Source organism: Typopeltis vanoorti, chromosome 16 (assembly GCF_054136105.1).
Source record: "Typopeltis vanoorti isolate ZY-2024b chromosome 16, IOZ_Tvanoo_1.0, whole genome shotgun sequence".
NCBI lineage: Eukaryota > Metazoa > Arthropoda > Arachnida > Uropygi > Thelyphonidae > Typopeltis > Typopeltis vanoorti.
In genome coordinates, this window is record NC_143564.1 from 43,162,073 (window position 1) to 43,182,090 (window position 20,018).

Sequence of the window (20,018 nt, forward strand, 5' to 3'; positions counted from 1 at the left end):
CTCTTGTCTCCCCTACTTCCTCCAGTATAACTCCTCCCATAGAGTATGCAGCATCCCATCGATGTTTCCCAAACCTCAAGACCTTACATTTTGCTGCATTAAACTGACACCCCCATTCATTTGCCCATCTATCTAGCTTATTTAAATCCTCTTGCAGGGCTACCACATCTGCACTATTACTAATAATCCTTCCAAGCTTCGCATCATCCGCAAACAACTGAATATCCCCCTGCAATCCACTGGCTATGTCATTGATATAAAGGTTAAACAATATAGGTCCTAGTACTGAGCCCTGTGGGACCCCACTTGTAACCCTCTGCCTCCTGGAAACTGCTCCACCATACACAACTCTCTGATACCTATCAGACAGCCAATCCTGAATCCAGTTGACCAATCTGACATCCAGACCCATGTGCTGCAACTTAAATATCAGCTTATCATGTGGCACCCTGTCAAATGCCTTCGCCAAGTCTAAGAAAATTGCAGTATATGCCTTTCCCTCATCTAATGCTCTTGTAACTTTATTATAAAAGGCTAGCATATTGCTAAAACAAGAGCGTCCTTTCACAAATCCATGTTGATTCTCACAGATAACATTACCCTCATCTGCCCAATGCTGTACACGGTCCCTCACTACTTTCTCCAAGATCTTAACAACTACTGATGACACACAGACTGGCCTATAATTAGACACTTCCAGTCTGTTACCACCCTTATGCAATGGCACTATCTTACCTTCCTTCCATTCCCTGGGCACCTTTGCCAAAGCCAGACTTTCATTGAAAAGCCACGTTAAAGGTATTGTCAATTCCCTAGCACATTCTCTCAAAACTCGTGGCGAAATACCATCCAGTCCCACAGCTTTACTGTCATCCAGAGTACTCAGTATCTGAAACACACTCTCCTCCTGTACCTCCAGACCTCGTACCAGTCCTATCCCTCTAGCATTAAAACTGACTCCTCTAGGATGAAATACTCCAATAAAGTGTTCATTGAACAATTCCACTATGTCCTCTGCATCAGTCACTCTATTCCCATTTTTATCCCACAATATCATTCTTCCACAGTCATTTCTCCTCCTACTGGCCACATAGCTAAAAAATTCCCTAGGATTTTCTTTGGATCTTAGGGCCAATCTCCTCTCATATTCCAGTTTCGCTTTCCTTACCACACGAGTCACTCTTCTGGCCTGTGTCTTATATTCCTCATGCATCTCTTCACCTGTCTCCTTATATCTCTTCCATAGCCTCTTTTTCACATGCAATTCCTGTTTAATATTGTTTGTCATCCACTTTACTCCAAATTGCGCCCTCTTCTTCACTCGTGGTATACAACTTACCATTGCTGATAACAAATATTCTTTCACAATTTCCCACGCACTGGTGATATCCCGGCCTTCCAATTCCTCCCTCCATGAAACTTCCCGAAGTTGACGTCTAAGACTATTATAATCACCTGCCTTATAATTCCACATAAGTTCCCGTCTCTTTGATACTCCTGCATGTCTATTCATTTTCCAAGTCAAAACCATATGGTCACTCTCTCCAACTGGTGGGAGAGACGTCAACTCAGTTATTATCAACTCTTCTGATGCTATAACCAAATCCAAAATTTTTGAACCTCTTGTTCCCTCTGTTACATGTTGCCTAAGACATTTGTCCCTCAAGAATTCTAGAAATTCCATTCCCCTATTGTTACATGCATCTTCCTCTCTCCAATTTATACTACTGAAGTTAAAATCTCCCATAACAATCATTCTTCTTGCACTTGCCAAACTTAGCTGTCTAAACATCTCCTGGTCCCCATCCTCTGTGCTCCTGGGTCTGTAGCAACACCCCACTAAATATCCTGTCTTGCCTACCTCTACCTCACACCATACGCTCTCAAAATCATTTGTCTCACTACCTTCCAAATTCTCCACTCTTAGAGGACATAGGTCATCACTTATCATAAGCAGCACCCCACCACCACGCTTTCCCCTCCTATCCTGGCGAAAAATGCTATACCCAGTGACTTCTATGCCTGTTTTTATATCCCCTTCTGTCAACCACGTCTCAGTGATCGCAATAATTTTTGGCCAGGCTGATGCTATCTGCGCCACCAATTCCTCTCCCTTATTCCGGATACTCCTGGCATTAGTATACAGCATATAAATGCCATTGTTTCTATACCCAGCATTATCCCTTCTAGACTCCACTGGGCTCAGTCTTACCTGACATTGTCTCCCTTCTCCCAAGTATCCTTTCCCACAAGAGGCCACCCCTGCTATCATCCTCCCTGGGACACACTGACTCATTCAGAACAGCAATCTCTCCAGATGCCTACGTCCTTCCTCATTCAAATGCAAACGGTCTCTCGCAAACAACTCCTCTCTTTCCTCAAACGCACTCCAAGCATCCACATATACCAGTCCTCTCTTGTCACACATTCTCGCTATTATGCCATTCAATATCACCGCTCTTCTGCTCAGCTCATCATTATCATACCTAGGCAACACGCACACTATTTTTCCTCTCTCTGTCTTCTTCCGTACAGTCTCAAGCAAAAATCTCATATCTCTCGCTGCCCGACTTACATTACCACTCAAGTCATTCGTTCCTACCATCACAATCATCTCATCCACCCTTTCACTTCTCTTAATTGCCATAGCCACCCTTTCTATTGTTCCTCCTGGCAAACACTCCTCACGCATCCTATCCTGAACACCACGGATCATTGAGTCACCATACATTATACCTCTTACCATTCCATCGCTCCTATTGTTTCCATTCTCTCCTCTTCTTTCATTCCCATACCTCTCTCTTCTACTGTTTCCATTCTCTCCTCTTCTAGCACTCCCATACATCTCTCTCATTCCCTCTCTCCTACTGTTTCCATTTTCTCCACTTCTAGCACTTCCATATCCCTCTCTCATTCTGTCTCTCCTACTACTGTTTCCATCCGCTCGTCTTCTAGCATTCCCATACCTCTCTCTCATTCCATCTCTCCTACCGTTTCCATTCTCTCCTCTTCTAGCACTTCCATATCTCTCTCTCATTCCGTCTCTCCTACTGTTTTCATCCTCTCGTCTGCTAGCATTCCCATACCTCTCTCTCATTCCTTCTCTTCTACTGTTTCCAATCTCTCCTCTTCTAGCACCCCCATACCTCTCACTCATACTCCTTAAATTCTCTCTCTCTCCTACTCTGATTCGCCTTGCATTCATCTCTTCCATTCTCCTAATCTTATCTTTCATACTTCTGCTCTCATTCACTAGACATTCCACCTCCTCTTTCAACTCATCTATCTCCCGCTGCAGGTCAGTCACTCTTAATCTAAATTCACTCTCCCAAACAAAACCATCTCCTAAACTTCCACAGTCACTCACACCTTCCACACTATCAACCATTATTTTCTCATTCTCTCCTATCATACTACTCGTCTTCCTACATTCATTCTCCGTTCCTGGAGCAACAAAGTCGGATATCGATATATCTAATGTAGTTATTTCCTCCAACTGCCTGCATTTTGCGCACATACGCTCTCCACTCTCTTATTGCTGGTTGTGTAGTGGACGTTTTGAAGAAGAACAACATAGATATCCTACCACACCCTCCATACAGTCCTGATCTCGCACCGTGCGATTTCTGGCTGTTTCCTCAGCTCAAGAAACCACTAAGAGGCTGCCATTTCGAAAGCAACAAAGCATGTGTAAAAGCTGCTGAGGCAGTTTTGAAAGAACTTTCAAAAACGGACTTCAACATGTGTTTAAGAAGTGGACGCAACATTGGGACAAATGCATCGCGTCTCACGGTAGTTACTTCGAAAAAGACCATGTAAATGATGACAATTAAGGATAATCTGTTTTCTGTATAAATATAGTCTTATAACTTATTGAACAGCCTACGTATTATCAATTCTCATAGCCTTATTAACATCAAGTTTGCTCAATTCCCCATATACCTCTTGCTCATTTACAGTCAATCTCTCCTCTTGGAAGTTTTTTTTTTAAACTTCCAACATCTTTCTCTAATCCAGAGCAATTTAATAATAAGGTGAGACACTTTTGGCAACTTGTATAGATAAATATAACTTCTTCTTTACTTCCACCTTAGTATCACTAAGGTGGAATGCATGGTATTATACAAGTCTGCAAGGAGATGTGCTTTGCATTATGGGAGATACTAAAACAAGTGATGAGAGCTTAGTCCATCTTTACCACGAGTTGCCTCAGTCCTGAAGATACTTCAGGTGCAAACTTTGTTTGCTTACACTTGGATAAAGGATTAAACTAAATTTATTATCAGTCTCTCCTTCTTATCATCAACTGTTCTCAAGCTCTCCATGATGTCACATTCACAAGAATTAAAGACCTTCATGAACTGCTCATTAAATAACTTGACTATATCCTCTGCAGCAGTTGTTCTTATATCATTTTCTGCAATCAATGTCTTCTTTCCATAATCATTCTTTTTTTTTTTGCTGGCTACATATTAAATGAACTCCTTAGGATACTTTTTAGTTTCATTAGCTCACTGCTGCTAATACTTCACTGTTGCTACCCTTACCAACCAAGTTAACCTCATTGCTTGTTCTTCGTGATCCTCATGGAATTGATTATTACCACTTTGCTTATCATGTTGGAGGCTCAATGGATTTTTTACAACACTCAAAAAGAATTAAAATAGAATTTAATACTTCCTATATTTCGTCCTAGTCACTAGGACATCTACGGGGATTACAAAAACAATTAATGTAACATATACACAAATAACAAACAATACTAAGCCCAACCACGTGGGTGACACTAAAGTCCTATCTAGGTAGAGCGCCCTCTAAGGGCAGTAGTAGGTGGCCTGGAATGTAAGGTGGGAGCTCTGGTGATGAGTGTTTCCCAAATCTTCGGAAGCTTAATGCAACCGTATTTATTGAGATTTGGTTGGTTTTTGAGAGCTGCTGCTGCTTCTAAGAAAAGTCTCTCTTTCTGGACCATTCCCCTCTTAACAATATGGCATTATTGTTGAGAGGGGTGGTGGTGGGAGAGTTTGTGAATGGGTTTTCAGAAAACCCACACACACATAGGCAGATACATTCACAAACTCTCCCACCACCACCCCTCTCAACAATATGGCATTATTAAAACTCTTACCAAGAGAGCCCACAATCTTTGTTCCAGTGGAACTGCCCTCACTACTGAGCTTAACCACATACACAACACTTTCCTCTCCAATGGCTACAGCGATCACAGTATCAAAAAAATAATCAACTCCTCCCCCATTCCCCGTCCTTCTCGTCAACAAGATTTTAAAAATGCCATCACCATACCCTACATCCGTGGCACATCCAAAAAAATAGCCAGGATACTAAAAAAGTACAACCTACACACAGCATATAAGCCCCACTGCAAACTTGCTACCCTTATCCGTTCTACGAAAGATCAGCTCCCTCCTCTCTCTCTGCCTGGAGTTTACAAAGTACCCTGTTCCTGTAAGCTTGCGTACTTTGGACAGACAGGCAGATCAGCATCTATCCATCTAGAGGAACACAAGTCTTACATCCTCAAACACAACTATGGCCATTCAGGCTTGGCTGACCATGTTTTGGACACCACACACAGGGTATCATGGAAGAAAACCACCATGCTCCACCACAGCAAATTCAAGAAAGAGAGACTTTTCTTAGAAGCAGCAGCAGCAGCTCTCAAAAACCAACCAAATCTCAATAAATACGGTTGCATTAAGCTTCCGAAGATTTGGGAAACACTCATCACCAGAGTTCCCACCTTACATTCCAGGCCACCTACTACTGCCCTTAGAGGGCGCTCTGCCTGGATAGGACTTTAGTGTCACCCACGTGGTTGGGCTTAGTATTGTTTGTTATTTGTGTATATGTTACATTAATTGTTTTTGTAATCCCCGTAGATGTCCTAGTGACTAGGACGAAATATAGGAAGTATTAAATTCTATTTTAATTCTTTTTGAGTGTTGTAAAAAATCCATTAAGCCTCCAACATGATGTCCTCACAGCACTTAAGCCTCTACACACGCACTCTGCTTATGTTGCCTCCATTATGCCTTTTTCCTCTGTATCACATGCATATTCTTTTCATTTATCCATTTCACACCTACCTTATTTAACCTTCTGACCCTTGAAATACATTTAGACATTGCTTTTACTAGATAGTTCTTGAATATGATCAAAGCAGAATTGATCTCCTTCCTAGCCAACTCCTCCTTCCATGATACACCTGCAAGATGTCTTTTGGGCATCTCATAATCACCATCCTAGTAGTTCCACATATACTCTTTCCTTACAGAAGTTTTGACGGTGCTGGCAACCATCAAAGTAATCACTTCATGATTACTCTAACTGGAAGGTGATATGACACCTCCTTTATGGCATCCTCTTATGAGATGTTCAAATCCTCTGTTGCATACTGTCTGAGGTAGTTGTTCCCTCAAGTACTCGAGAAACTCATTTTCTTTACTTCTTTACCGGTCTATGTTCCCATAATTAAAATCACCCATAATCATCATCCTTTTCTTATTTACTTGAGTAATTTGATTATGCATTTCATGGTTGCTACCATCCACATTACCAGCTCTATCCAGCTACAGTATTTCATTCTATTCACCTCTGTATTATATTATACTGTCTCAAAACCACTACCACTATTTCTCTCTTGCATCTCTACCTTGTATGGACATAACTCTTTATCATGAAGAGCACCCCCTTTCCCTTTTTACCCTTTCCATCTTCACGAAACACATCATACCCTTCCATCTCTATTCTTGTCAGGATGTCATCCACATCCAGCCATGTCTCACTTATTCCAACAATTCTTAGGTAAACAGACTTGATTAATGCAACTCGTTTGCCTTGTTTCTTACACTTCTAGCCAGGGCCATCGCCAGATTAAAGTTAATCTGGCGATGGCCATGGTTAATCTTGCAAGTTATCGCACCCTGAGGCAAACAATTAAATATCGCCCCTGGTGGATTATAAGACAAAAATATAAGAAAATCTCCAATTGCTGTTTTTGTTTTTATTACAAGAGAAACATTAATGCAAAATTATTACATAATAATATTAATTAAATTATTGCTCTACAGGAATATCACATAATAAAACTATTTATAAGCTCTTCTAAATTTAAATTATAAGCCATGTCTGCCTCTATCGATATAGTTGCTAGACCAACCAATCTTCCTTGGGTCATTGCTTTTAGCAAATAATTTTTAATCTGTTTAAGCTTGGAAAAACTTCTTTCAGCACTTGCTACACTAACAATTCCTGTTAGCAACAGCACCTACCGCAATATGGCTGAACGAGTGCCCTTATTAAGCCGCACTGTGAGGCAGGCTGCCTCTGTGCTACACCCTGTCGATGGTACTGCTTCTAGCATTTGTGTACAAACATACTAGCTCATTCCTAGATTTATAGCAAGTTTCACTAATACCACCTATTAGATGTGACTTCTCCATACTTTACTCGAACCATTTCTTTTTCTCCTTATTCATCTCAGAACCTTCTTCAAATCCAGCTGTTTTCTCTTGATCCCAGGTCATCCCCTTCCCTTTTTTGTCTACACATGTATTCATATCCTCTTGGAACATCAACCTTTTTCAACCTGTGTTCCACTGTCCATCCTGAGCCTCCCTGTTTTTCATGCACACTTGTTTTCTCATTCTCTATACTCATGCTACCCGCTTCTTCATTCATAAACACCACTTCAATCTCTCCTTTCTTACTTTCCTACTCTTCCACATTGCTTCTTACTTAATCAGATACATTGTCTGCACTAATTTCATTCATACTAGTTATGTTTTGTAGTAATCAGGTGGTAAAATTATCTGTCCTTGTGTTACCTACATTTATCTTGGGGTTATGGTGGATAAGGATCTAAAATTTAGAGGACATATTGCCAAAATTGTGAGGACAACACAATGAATTCTGGGAATGATGCAGAGGACACTGTAGTTATAGAAGTAATAAGATTCTGATTCCATTGTATAAGGAATCAGAACCTTCTTAGTAAGCAACAAATCACATACTCCAGTCCCAAAAATATACTTAATAGTATATTTTATAGTATTCCTAGCTTATTCCTATTCTGTTTATGAGCGATGGTGAACTGTTTTGTACTACTTGCATTGGAGGATATTGAAGAGTTAAGGGCTATCATGTACTCCTTCTCCTGAGGTAGATCACTCCCTCCACACTGTATTTATAGTGATTCATACTAGTTATGTTTTGTAGTAATCAGGTGGTAAAATTATCTGTCCTTGTGTTACCTGCATTTATTTATGAATCTATGAAAGAAAAAGAAACAGTGAGCAAACAATCAGTTATACAAAAATGAAAACAAAAACATTATAAATGATAAAGGCAGCAAAGGTTAGTCGTTTGGTAGAGCCTCTGCTACTAATGGCTCACGCAAAAGTAGTTAATAGTTGGAAAAGTAGTTGGAAGGAGATCAATTGTTCGATGCTGTTGGCACATTCTCTCTTGATCAGTCTTTGGACTCCCTGGAGGTGTCACATAATAATAATAATAATAAAAGCAACAATATACGCATAAAGTAAATTTAATAACAGCTGTATTTATCTAAAGAAAACTAACATGGAAAAGAATTTATTGTTTTATAATATCTTGCAAGTGTTCCCAAAACTTCGTATTCATGAAATTTATAAGTGATTGTTATCATGTCATGTTTGCCAATTTTATGTTTTTACTCTTTTCATCAGAATATCAGCATTTTGCAATTTGCACTGCAAATACATTTATAATAATTTACTGGCAACAATATATCAGCCTGGATGCTTCATCCAGGCTGATGCAATGAAGCATCTGTTAAAGATTCTTAGTAATAATAATAATTATTATTATTATGCGGCATCCATACACCAGCAATTATGGAATAAATTTTACTCAGAACCATTCCAAATTTCATCATCATCAAATTCCTGATATGCATCCTTAAGGGATGCACAGAATACCATGATGATGCTACATGAAAAGTTTACATTATTACTAACTTCCTGTGGGAAGTTTTCTTTCTAATTAGTCTTCTGTCTGCCAGGTCTCCAATATTGTTAGATGTTATACTTTTGTCTTCTAAGGTGCTTACTAACTACATCTTGATTTTGGTCTTCCTGTAGGTCTTTATCCAGCCATCTTAGAATCGATACTTGTTTTTTGCTAACTAATCTTTCCCATTCCAATTAAATGATCACTACTTTTGCAACAAATTGTTGTACAATGAATTGTTGATTCAATGAATTGCCATTCATTAAATTGTTATTTGATGATTTTTTTTTTTTTTTTGATGAATTTCCATTCTGTTAGCCATCCTGTAAATTGTCTTTCATTTAACTGTTTTCAACGAATTTTCATGGAGCAAAGTTTATCATAATTACCAGCCTCATAGTTCTACATATATAACTTTCTCAGAGACTTCCTCATTTAGCCTGCCACTTCTCAGGTTATCATGTCTTTATCAATCTCACAGGCTGATGGAAGATTTCACATTCCATTTATGATAACGTCCACTGATTAGATGATCAAATCCAAGATCCTTGAACTTCATCTGTTATGTACTGCTAAGGTAATTGTCTCTCACAAACTATAGAAATTCTCTTGTCCCCAGATGCCTTCTTTTCATTTCAATCTATATTGCCATAACTAAAATAACCTGTAATGATCATCATTTTCTTATTTGCCAGGCTAATTTGCCTATACATTTCCTTGTCACTGCTCTCCACATTATTTGTCACTGGTTCTGCTAATTGTTTGTTGCATGTTAAAGGTCATTTTGGCTATTTATATTATTTCATGTTTGCATTTTCCATTACAAGTTATAACAATTCCCATCTCTATAAATCTGCCTATTTATTCTATTCAGTGGCTTTTATATTTAGGTTTTAATCCATTTCTTTATCTGATATGATGATTATTTTTGTTTTCTGAGTATTCATTTTTAGACTGAATTTATCACAGCCTTCTGTTAGCAACACACCACTAAGTATCTAAAATTCCTGCTCATATTAGTCTTAATCAAATAGCCTCCAAGCCATTATTGCTATTGCTTAATTCAATTCTCCCCCTCTTTTTTTTAATTTTTTCTGTCTTCTCCAAAAATGCCATATCCATCATATTCTATTTCCATTATATATCATTCATCCTCTGTCAGGCCACATCTGACTGAGACCAGTGATTTACAGATCAACTGATTTTATTAAAACCACAAACTCTGCCTCTTTATTCCTGATATTCCATGAATTATTGATGATCAGCAATCATAATATTAGAACCCACAGTAACTTTTTCTTGATGAATCTTTCCTTCTTGTAATCTCTTCTCTTATCCTATCATTCTTCAAGATATTTGACTTTTCTGCCTCCCATCAAGGCTATTCCTAAACCCTATCTTTTATACTACTATCATTCATCACCTTTCCTGATAGCTTAACTAACAGTCCCACTATGTAATTATCATTTCTCTGCCTGAGCACATACACTTTTCACTCAACAGCAATCTACCCAACTTCACATTGCCAGTTTCACTCTAATGCAGACCATCTCCAGCAAACAGATCTATCACCTTCAAATTTATCTGATACATCCATATACTCAAGGTCCTTCTTCCTATATAAGGCTAAATAAGATTTACAGCAATCTACCCAACTAAGCAAGCCAAAGTAAATCCAAAATAGTTTTGCTATGTAGCAAGTAAGAGAAAGAATGATTATGGAAAGACAACTTTCCATAATCATTCAGTGCTGATGGTAGGAAAGTGACAGAAGGAGAAGAAATAATTCAGTTACTAAGTGATCACTTTATAAAGGAATATCATCTAGGTGGTGACTTTGCAGGTAGTAAGGTGACAGAGACCGATGTGAGCATTGAGATAGATGAACTGAGGTACTCAATATATTGAAAAATATCAATAAGGATATGTCTGCTCGTAATGCACAAGCAGACATATCCTTACTATCCCATTACACATCCTTTTGGATGTGCATGTAATGCTATGCATTATGGGAAGGGCCACTACCCAGGCTGGTTTTGACCTTTCTTGAGGTCTTATCAGTGGGAGCCAGACCCAGAAGAGATATCAAGGTTGAAGTAATGCAGAAGTCATATATTTCCTATATACAAGTAGCGAAAAGGTGTATCACCAAGCCATTTCACCAATCAAGCGAAAAAACTTTCAGCATCTATCTCTGATCCAGAGTATCTTAATAATATGGTGATATACATTTTCACTACTTGTATAGTTGAAATATATGACTTCTGCATTACTTCAACCTTGGCATCTCCTCTGGGTCTAGTTTGCACTGATGAGACCTCAAGAAAAGTTGAAACTGGTCTGGATAGCAGCACTTACTTCTCATAATGCATAGCATTATACACACCTGAAGTCAAATGAAAGTCATTATTAGCTTCTATATAGCTCATCCATGAAGATACTTGATGTGCAAACTTTGCTTGCTTGCACTTGGATAAAGTATTAAACCAAGAATATAATTTGTTGGCATCTTTAATTTATAGAATAACCAAATGAAAAAAACTTTCAAAATATAGTAAACATGCTGAGAGAGATGGGAGGAAGAATTGATTTGTGGATCTTTTTTGGCATTGTAATTACTGGGCAAAAAGGTCTGACAAATAAGGAGAGTTCAACCTGGGCAGAACAGAGATTGAGGAATCTGTTAACTAAGCTTTGATAACACCATATTGTTAAGAGGGGTGGGGGGAGCTTCTGTATCTATCTACCTGTGTATGTGATTTCTGTAAAAAGAAAGAAAGGACATAATTGGGAAGATATGTGATTAAAGTATCTAGAAAAGGCAAGTTATTCTTATTTTCTTTTTTTTTTTTTTTATAGTGAACTGGATTGTGTGGTGCTATCTTTTGAGATGGAGGAGTAAGGAGTCTATTGTATCTGAGCCATGTGGCCCAATAAAGAACACATCATCAGTGTACTGTAACCAAATAGAATGTTTGAGAATAGCAGTATCAAGAGCATATTTTATGAAATGCTCTATATAAAAATTTGCTGTAGGAGAGAAGGCGGAATTCCACGGCTGTGTCCTCAATCTGTTTATATCACACTTCTGAGAGATATTTTGAGTTTAAGGAGAGGTATTGTGTGAATGATGGCTAGTGTGAATAAATGGATCTCCCACAAATAGTGTTCTGACTCCATGGAGATACCGGTATAATAATAATAGTAAATGGTATTTTTCCAGCTGAAGTAGCCATAATGAATGGTAAAATTAAAAAGTTCAATGATATTACAGGGAGAAAACATTGTTTAGTAAATTTAAAGTGTCAGAAAGAGGGATATTGGTAAAAAGATAGGTGACATCAAAGCTCATAATGATGTCATTATTATCTAAAATTAAATTTCGGATTATATGTGCTGTTTTTATTCCATTAAACCTTAAAGTGAATTCCAACCAGCACATAAGTTTAAATAGTCAATCACACGAAACTTTTCTTCTATAGCTTTTTTTCTCATAACCCTTGCCTGCCATTGACAGGTCAAGATGCTGAGAGAGAGATGGGAGTAGATACATGTTATCCATATCTGATAATAAAAAAATTAAACACAGACATGATAGCCTGTGTTACTTAAAATTCTTATTTTCTTTAACATTAATAGGTACTTAATGATGCAAAAGTGCTGGCAGACAGAACCTAAAGATCGTCCAAACTTTAGTGAATTAGCTGATCTTCTAGGAGCTTTACTAGAGGATGGAGTAAAACAGGTTGGTTATCTTAACTTTATTGTTTGAGTAATAAGGTTCAAATCTGCATTTAAATTGTAATACTAAGTAAATGGAATTGAATGCAGTAATGAGTTACTTTTTTTTTTTCACATATGAGTATATAATACATATCTGCAAAATTTAAATATAGCTCTTATGTTATATAGCTTTTTTTTGCTGTGAAATGTAACATAAAAGAAACTAGCAGAGATTACGTTATGGATATTATTGTAAGTGGTGCCCATTATGTTTTTCAAACCTGTTCATTACAAAAGGCTTTATTATATGAAGTCTTTTGGCTCATTATTTTAGCAAATACTTTTACACACCGACTGAGAGTTCACTTATAAAAAATCCACCTCTCCGACATTTTAAGTTTATAACTGTAAGAGCTACTCTACCGTCGTCCCTCACCGGCGAACGATACAGGGACCTGCTGTCAGATCATGGGCCTACATTTCTGTGTCTACAGCACCCTGCAGGAGACCTGTACCTACAGCAAGACAATGCACTGGCCCACCACTCCCTAATTGTGACCAAGTGGGTGGATGAACACTCCATGGACATGAGGATGCTTGGCTGGCCCCTGAGGTCCCCTGACCTCAATCCTATTGAACACATCTGGGATGCTGTCGAGAGAGATATACACGCACTGGACCCTGCTCCAACCAATCTCCATGCATTGTGGGAGGCTGTGCAGCGGTCATGGATCAGTTTGGCTCCCCAATGCTTCTGGTGCCTTGTGGAGTCCATGCCACGCCACATCTGCACCGTCATCAAGGCGAAAAGGGGGGGGGTGCTGCCCGCTACTAGGCAGGTATCTCTAATTCAACTGCTCATAAGTGTATATCAATGACATTGTCACAGGACTTCAGGGAGATGTTTAGTTGTTTGTAGATAATGTAAAGCTTGGGAGGGTTATTAGTAATAATGCTGATGGTTTGACTCTTCAAGAGGATTTGAATAAACTGGAAAAGTGGGCCACATGAATGGGGATGTCATTTTAATGCAACTAAATGTAAGGTTTTAAAATTTGAGATCCCCAGATAGGATGCTTCATGGTGGAGTTATATTGGAAGAAGTAGAGAAAGCATGGGATGTTGGAGTGATTGTGGATAGAGATTTGAAGTTCCAATGATATATTGCAATGGTTGTGAAGCCATCTCGGAGAACTGTTGCATTGTTGAGGAGAACACTGACCATGAGAGATGTGTGTATAAAGCTTTGATCACACCACATCTGGATTTCTGTACTTAGATCTGGTCACCAGGATTTGATGGGGGACAAAGTAACCTTGGAGAGGATGCAGAGACGGATAACAAAAATGATATCAGGACTCTACAATGCTGATTATGAGGATTGACTGAGGGCATGCAGACTGCAGAGTTTGGTGGATAGAAGGCATGGAGTGGGGGGGGGGAGATATGATCAAGACATTTAAGCTGTTGAAGGGTTATTATCTTATTAACACTGAAGAGATTTTTCAAATGGTAAAACAAGGGAAAGGAGCAAAAACAAGAGGCCATCCTTGGAACTTATAAAAAAGAGGTGGTGAATTAAAAGGATGAGAAATAAGTTTTTTGCATGGAGAGTGGTAGGAGCATGAAATGCATTGTCTGAAAGGGCGGCAAACGTTCAGACTCTGGATGATTTTTAGGAGTGGTATGATAGACTTTGTGTTGACCAGTGTTGACTTCCCACGATGAGTCTTGTTACTCCATTTAGGTCAGAAAAATAATAATAATTTATTACTTCTATACAGGGTGTTCGGTATAAATTTGATATATTTATAATTAATTATATTTTTCCGTAAGTTACATGTATTAACACACACTTCTCTTCATTTAAAAGTTTGGACCCTTCTTCATTCATATACAAGATGTCAGAAAGGATGGATAGCTGGAACCCACCTGAATCATGGAAGAGAATAACTTGTATCATGATGATTCGTGCCTGCCATCAAAATAAGGATATTACGACTGCTGCCCAATGCTCCCTGAATACAGTAAAAACAATCAGGCATGAACTAGAGACTTGCAATGGTGACTACGAGGATGTAGCAAGAAGAAAGATCCCTAGCAGACGATCTGATTGCGTTCGTACAGCAGAATTCCTCGCAAATCTGCAGGAACAGGTGTTGAAGAACCCTGGCATTGGAATTCGGGCTTTGTTCGTGGAGTTGCTAACTGTAGTCAAGCCCTGGATAACAAGGGTAGCCAATGGTAGGCCGTATGTATGGCAGCAGGATTCGGCCCCTTGCCACACCTCTGGGAAAAGTCAAAAATGGTTGTCTGAAAATTTCTACGACTTCACCAGTCCAAATGTTTGGCCTCCAAACTCCCCAGACCTTAACCCCATGGATTATTTTGTATGGGGCGCAGTTGAAAAAGACACCAATCGCACTTCCAGTAATACAAAAGCCCAGTTAATGGATAAAATTAAAACAGTTTTTGCGGCCCTTCCCAGGGAGACTGTAGCATCAGCTTGTTCGAGGTTCCGAAGCAGAATTGAAGCTGTGATCGATGCTAATGGTGGTTATTTTGAGTAAATCTTGTTGATAGTATTGTAATTAACTCTGCCTGTAATGTTTTTTTGTCAATTCATTAAATTTAATAGATACAAAGAAGATTTTCTTTTTCCTTACGAAACTGTCAAATTTATCCCGAACACCCTGTATATATATATATGTATGTATGTATGTATATGTTTATTTATTTTTAAAATTAATTACTCAATTATATATGTATTCCTACATCTCTATACTCTAATGTTCTATGAATCTTTGAATTAATAAACAGTTCATAGAAGGGCTTTCACCTTGTGAATGAATGTGACATCATGGAGAGTTTGAGAGCAATAGATGGAGTGGAGAAGAGACTGGCTATTAGTGAGCAAGAGGTTTATGTAATTGAGTAAACTAGATGCTTTGAAGAAAGGAAAATTGCCAGGGAGTTGACATCTGCCTTGAAATATTTGTTTAATATGAGTCTTACATTGAGTCAGGTTCCAAAGGAGTGGAAGGCAAGGTGTACTGCTTCATAAAGGAGGTGATAAGAATTCAAGCATCGAATTATTGGCCAATCTGTGTGTCAGGTGTGAACCAGGATCCAGAATTGGGTTGATAACAGTGGTATTATCTTTAATGCACAGCATGATTTGCTAAAGGGAGGTCATGTTTTAGTAATCTACTTACTTATCAGAGTCAGGTGACACTGCATTGAATGAGGGAGATGGATACACAGTAGTGTATCTAGATTTTGCAATGGCTTTTGATAGCTTACCATACTTTAAGTTAATAAATTAGCTAAACTAGAATTGGATAGAGCTGGATAGTAGACTAGTGCATTGCATTGGGGGTTAGCTATCTGATAGATGTCGGCAAGTTATGTATTGTGGAGTAATATCCCTGAAGAGGAAAGTCACCAGTAGTGTGCATCTGAGGTCTGTTTTTTGGGTATTGCTGTTTAACCTGTATGTCAGCGATATTGGAGAAGGTTTGAATGGGGATATTCAGTTGATTGCAGATGTTGTAGCCTTACAAGAAGACTTGAATAGACTGAGTAAATGGTGCAGGAGTGGGAATGCTAGGTCAATATTGTGAAATGTAAGATTTTAAAATTTATATTTAAAAAAAAAATTTTAAATGGGATGTAGAGTTTCTACTTGGAGAGATATATTGTTGGAGGTGGAGGATAAGATATCTTGCAGTGGTGCTAAGTAAGGTTATAAAATTTAGAGAACACATTACCAAAATTATCTGTTCTGTATAGTTAGCTTAACAGTAATCTTTAGACCCTTCCAGTCAGCTGTAGCTTTAGCAATGCCATCACCAACCATCTTTGGAGATAAGCCAAGAGGTTGCTGGCCTGGTTGGCCAAGTGGTTATCGTATGCAATTGAATATCTTCATATAGTCCCATGAGAGTATCATTAACATAAAGATTGAAGTGTAATGGTCCCAGTACAGAACCTTCCTAATTGCTAATGCTGCTCCTCCATATACAACTCTCTGATGTCTATCAGAAAGCCAGTTACCAATCCAATCCATTAACTTGATATACAAAGCCATACATTGCAACTTAAAAAACCAACTTGCCATTTGGTACCCTGTCTTTGAAGAATCATAAAAAAATAAAATTTTAAAAAATGACAGTGTATGCCTTGCCCTCATCTACTCTATTGTTAAATGTAATCAGATTAATAAAATAAAAGTGACCTTTAACATATCCATACTGGGCTGCATAATTAATATATTGCCCTCATCTGCCCAATTCTTTATACAAGTTCTTACCAATTTTAACACAATCTATCCCTTCAGTCTAAACAACTCTACACCTGATGATACCATGTACCTTGCTGTCAGTGCACTTGAATTCCTTGTGGCACATGGCATCCTTAGCAGTTACTTTCATTCCATCTGACATTGCATTATCATCAATTCTGTGATTAAGATTTTGGGAACCTAGGTCCAACATTGATCTTACTTTATGGGGTCCCCAACTGAACTATAAACAAAAAATGAATTTTCACTGTAATAATAAATTATTTTAAAAAAATCCTTTTATTCCCCAATCCCAACATCCTTTTATTTCCCAAAGGGAGCATTAAGGGGGGGGGGGGATGCTCTTAACTAACTCTTAGAAATTGGTAGCCAGCCAGTTGTGTCACAATTAGTCATCAATGATAGGTAAACTCATGGCTGCCTGTTATTTTAAAGGCATCAGAACAAGGGTACAGTGGACAACTGTCACCATTTTAAATCTAAACCCACATCACTGTCTGAAATAGTGTGAATTCTGTTGTTTTTTGTAACATGTAGGATTTAATCCCAAGTTTGTGGGAGGAGAGAAATACCCCTACTTGCTTATGCCAAATATCAAGTTACTTGGGAGCTGACTGAAGAAAGTCCTAGAAAAAGTTCTTCTGGTTGGCAACTAAAATTGAACCAGTAACACTTAACTTCTGGCAGTTTAGCATTGTGTAAAATATTCATTATAATAAATTTTAACAAATAGTGACTGAATCCCATTAGACCTATGTGCGTGAGATCCTAATAAAGGATAAGCTTTTACAGAATATGTTGAAATTCTTGTCGAATTGATCAGACTTATCGAAGTCCAGTAACTTGCCTCAGCTAGCTTCTCATATACACTATCTTTTCATTCTACACAAGCAAGCTTTTCTCATAGCACAATATCAGATACTTTTTGTAGTAAGCAGAAATAATCAAAACTTGCAAATAGTGTCTTTATTACTTCTTCATAAACAGGTGTGCAAAACAAGAGTATCATTTAACACATCCATGCTGCATGCTGAATTTCCTAAGTCTCTTGACTCTGACCAAATGAGTTCTGCATTTCCCCTCTTCACTACTTTGTCCACGACATTCAATCTAGCACTAGGAATACACACTAGCCTTCACCTTTCAGTTACAATCATAAGTGATAAGAAGGAAACATTGTATAACAGCACAATAGACAATCATTTCTTTACTTATCAGAATCAATTGCCTGTCACATCCAAGCAATCCAGTCAAAATTTATCTAATATAGTAGTTAATCCTGTCTACATAGTCTGTCAACTGCATGTTTGCTTTGGCTGGCTTGCAGGTAGGGGAGAAACCTTGTCACATCTGTATGAGACCAGCTAATTCACCTTCATGAAAAGCACTATGGTTTCACATCTTGGACAGGATGTCTTTCTAGCCAGAAGGTTTGTTTCTGCTGACGATGTTATTGTGCAGATATACTACACAACCATATTGCAAATAAAAGTTAACCTTAAATGACATTAACAGATCAATAACCGTCTAAGAAGAAATCATGATTTCTATAATTAAGATCATTCATAAATATGTTCTGTTTAATTTTTTTTTATTATTATGTATAATTTTATTATATTTTAAAATATTTATTGATTTTGATTTTCAGTTCTACATTGATCTGAATGATCCATACCTAGTGATGAATGAAGAATTTTTTAACAACAACGATTACCTCTGTATGGATAGCCCTCAGCTGAATAGTTACATGAACGTGAAAAATGACATCCTACACACCAAACAATATTCAAATCTACGGCCTGAAAATGCTACTGCTGGTCAGTATGATTGTATTCAATCTATCCGTCCTGTGGGAGATGGTCCTGTGCCAAAAGAAGCAATGGAAGTAGTGCCAATGATTCAACTTGATTCTTTAAGTGATAAACAGGAGGTCATCTCTACTGATGCAGCTAATTCAACAATGCATGAACTTGCAAATATTCCTGCTTCAGAAACAATAGTCAAGAGTTCCAGTGCTGATTATCTTACCATGGGACATTTGAATGAAACAAATCAAGATGATGCTAATGATTCTGTGTTTCTTGATAGTCCAACAGGTCTGCAAAACATTTCCTTTCCCTACCAAAACAATATAGTCAGACCTAAAAGACTGGAGGTTTCAGAATTATAAACTATATAAAAATATTCTGTGTTTTATTTTTCTCTGATTTTATTTAATATAGCTCATATTTAACAATTATATTTTAATAATATTAGGGAGAACAACTGTTGTATATAAGTTTTTAGTTATTGTTATTCTGCATTGTTACATATAATGTTTTAATGATATTAAGGATAACAATTGTATATAAGTGTTTTAGGTGTTAAAGTTCTCTAGTTCTCTTTTTATATATAGATTTTGTTTTTTTTTCATTCATCCATGCATAATGGGAATAAAGTCTGTTCATTTGATGTGTAGAATCCAGAATATATTTCATTAATGAACAAGAAATGGAATCATTCTGTGCTTAAGATAATAAAAGCAATGTTGCATTTATATTGTGAATGTATATAACAGTCAACTCTCATAAGCAAACTTGTAGGATAGGAAAAAATGGTTGGTCACAGCTCTCACTGTAGTAGTGTTTGCTATAATAAGAGTTGACTATAAGAAAATTATGTGCAAGCAAAAAATTAAAGTTAATAAAGCTGTTTATATATCTTATGTTTCAGATAAGTAGTTAAAGACACTTTCCTTAGAGATGTTCATCAGCCTTGTTAGTTGAGCAGATATTCAGTATCTGCTCAACTAACAAGGCTGATTTCCATCCAGCCAGCTGTCAGTTAATTTCATATCCTGTTGTATCTATTATTGGGAATTTGTGAACATCATTAGTTGTAGATGATTTTCATTCCTTGGTATAAAATCATTAGCCTGTTAACTGTGTTTCAGACGTGGCTTTAAATGAAAAAAAAAGTGTTGTGTTTGGTGTTTAGAACAGAC

At 37.7% G+C, this 20,018-nt stretch overlaps 1 protein-coding gene across 2 annotated transcripts in view; it reads left to right on the forward strand.

Annotated features, from left to right (window-relative positions):
- Positions 1-19,739, forward strand: part of LOC150097975 (vascular endothelial growth factor receptor 1-like) — a 354,137-nt gene extending 334,398 nt beyond the window's left edge. The window contains exons 21-22 of one of the 2 annotated variants that reach the window (XM_090406574.1): positions 12,649-12,754; positions 18,684-19,739. In XM_090406574.1, the coding sequence (XP_090262700.1) occupies positions 12,649-12,754; positions 18,684-19,205 (628 nt within the window). In that variant the 3' untranslated portion in view covers positions 19,206-19,739. Of the gene's footprint in view, positions 1-12,648; positions 12,755-18,683 lie in introns of those variants that run through there. The other variant, XR_016549608.1, reaches the window with a different exon arrangement.
- The last annotated feature ends 279 nt before the right edge of the window (positions 19,740-20,018 follow it).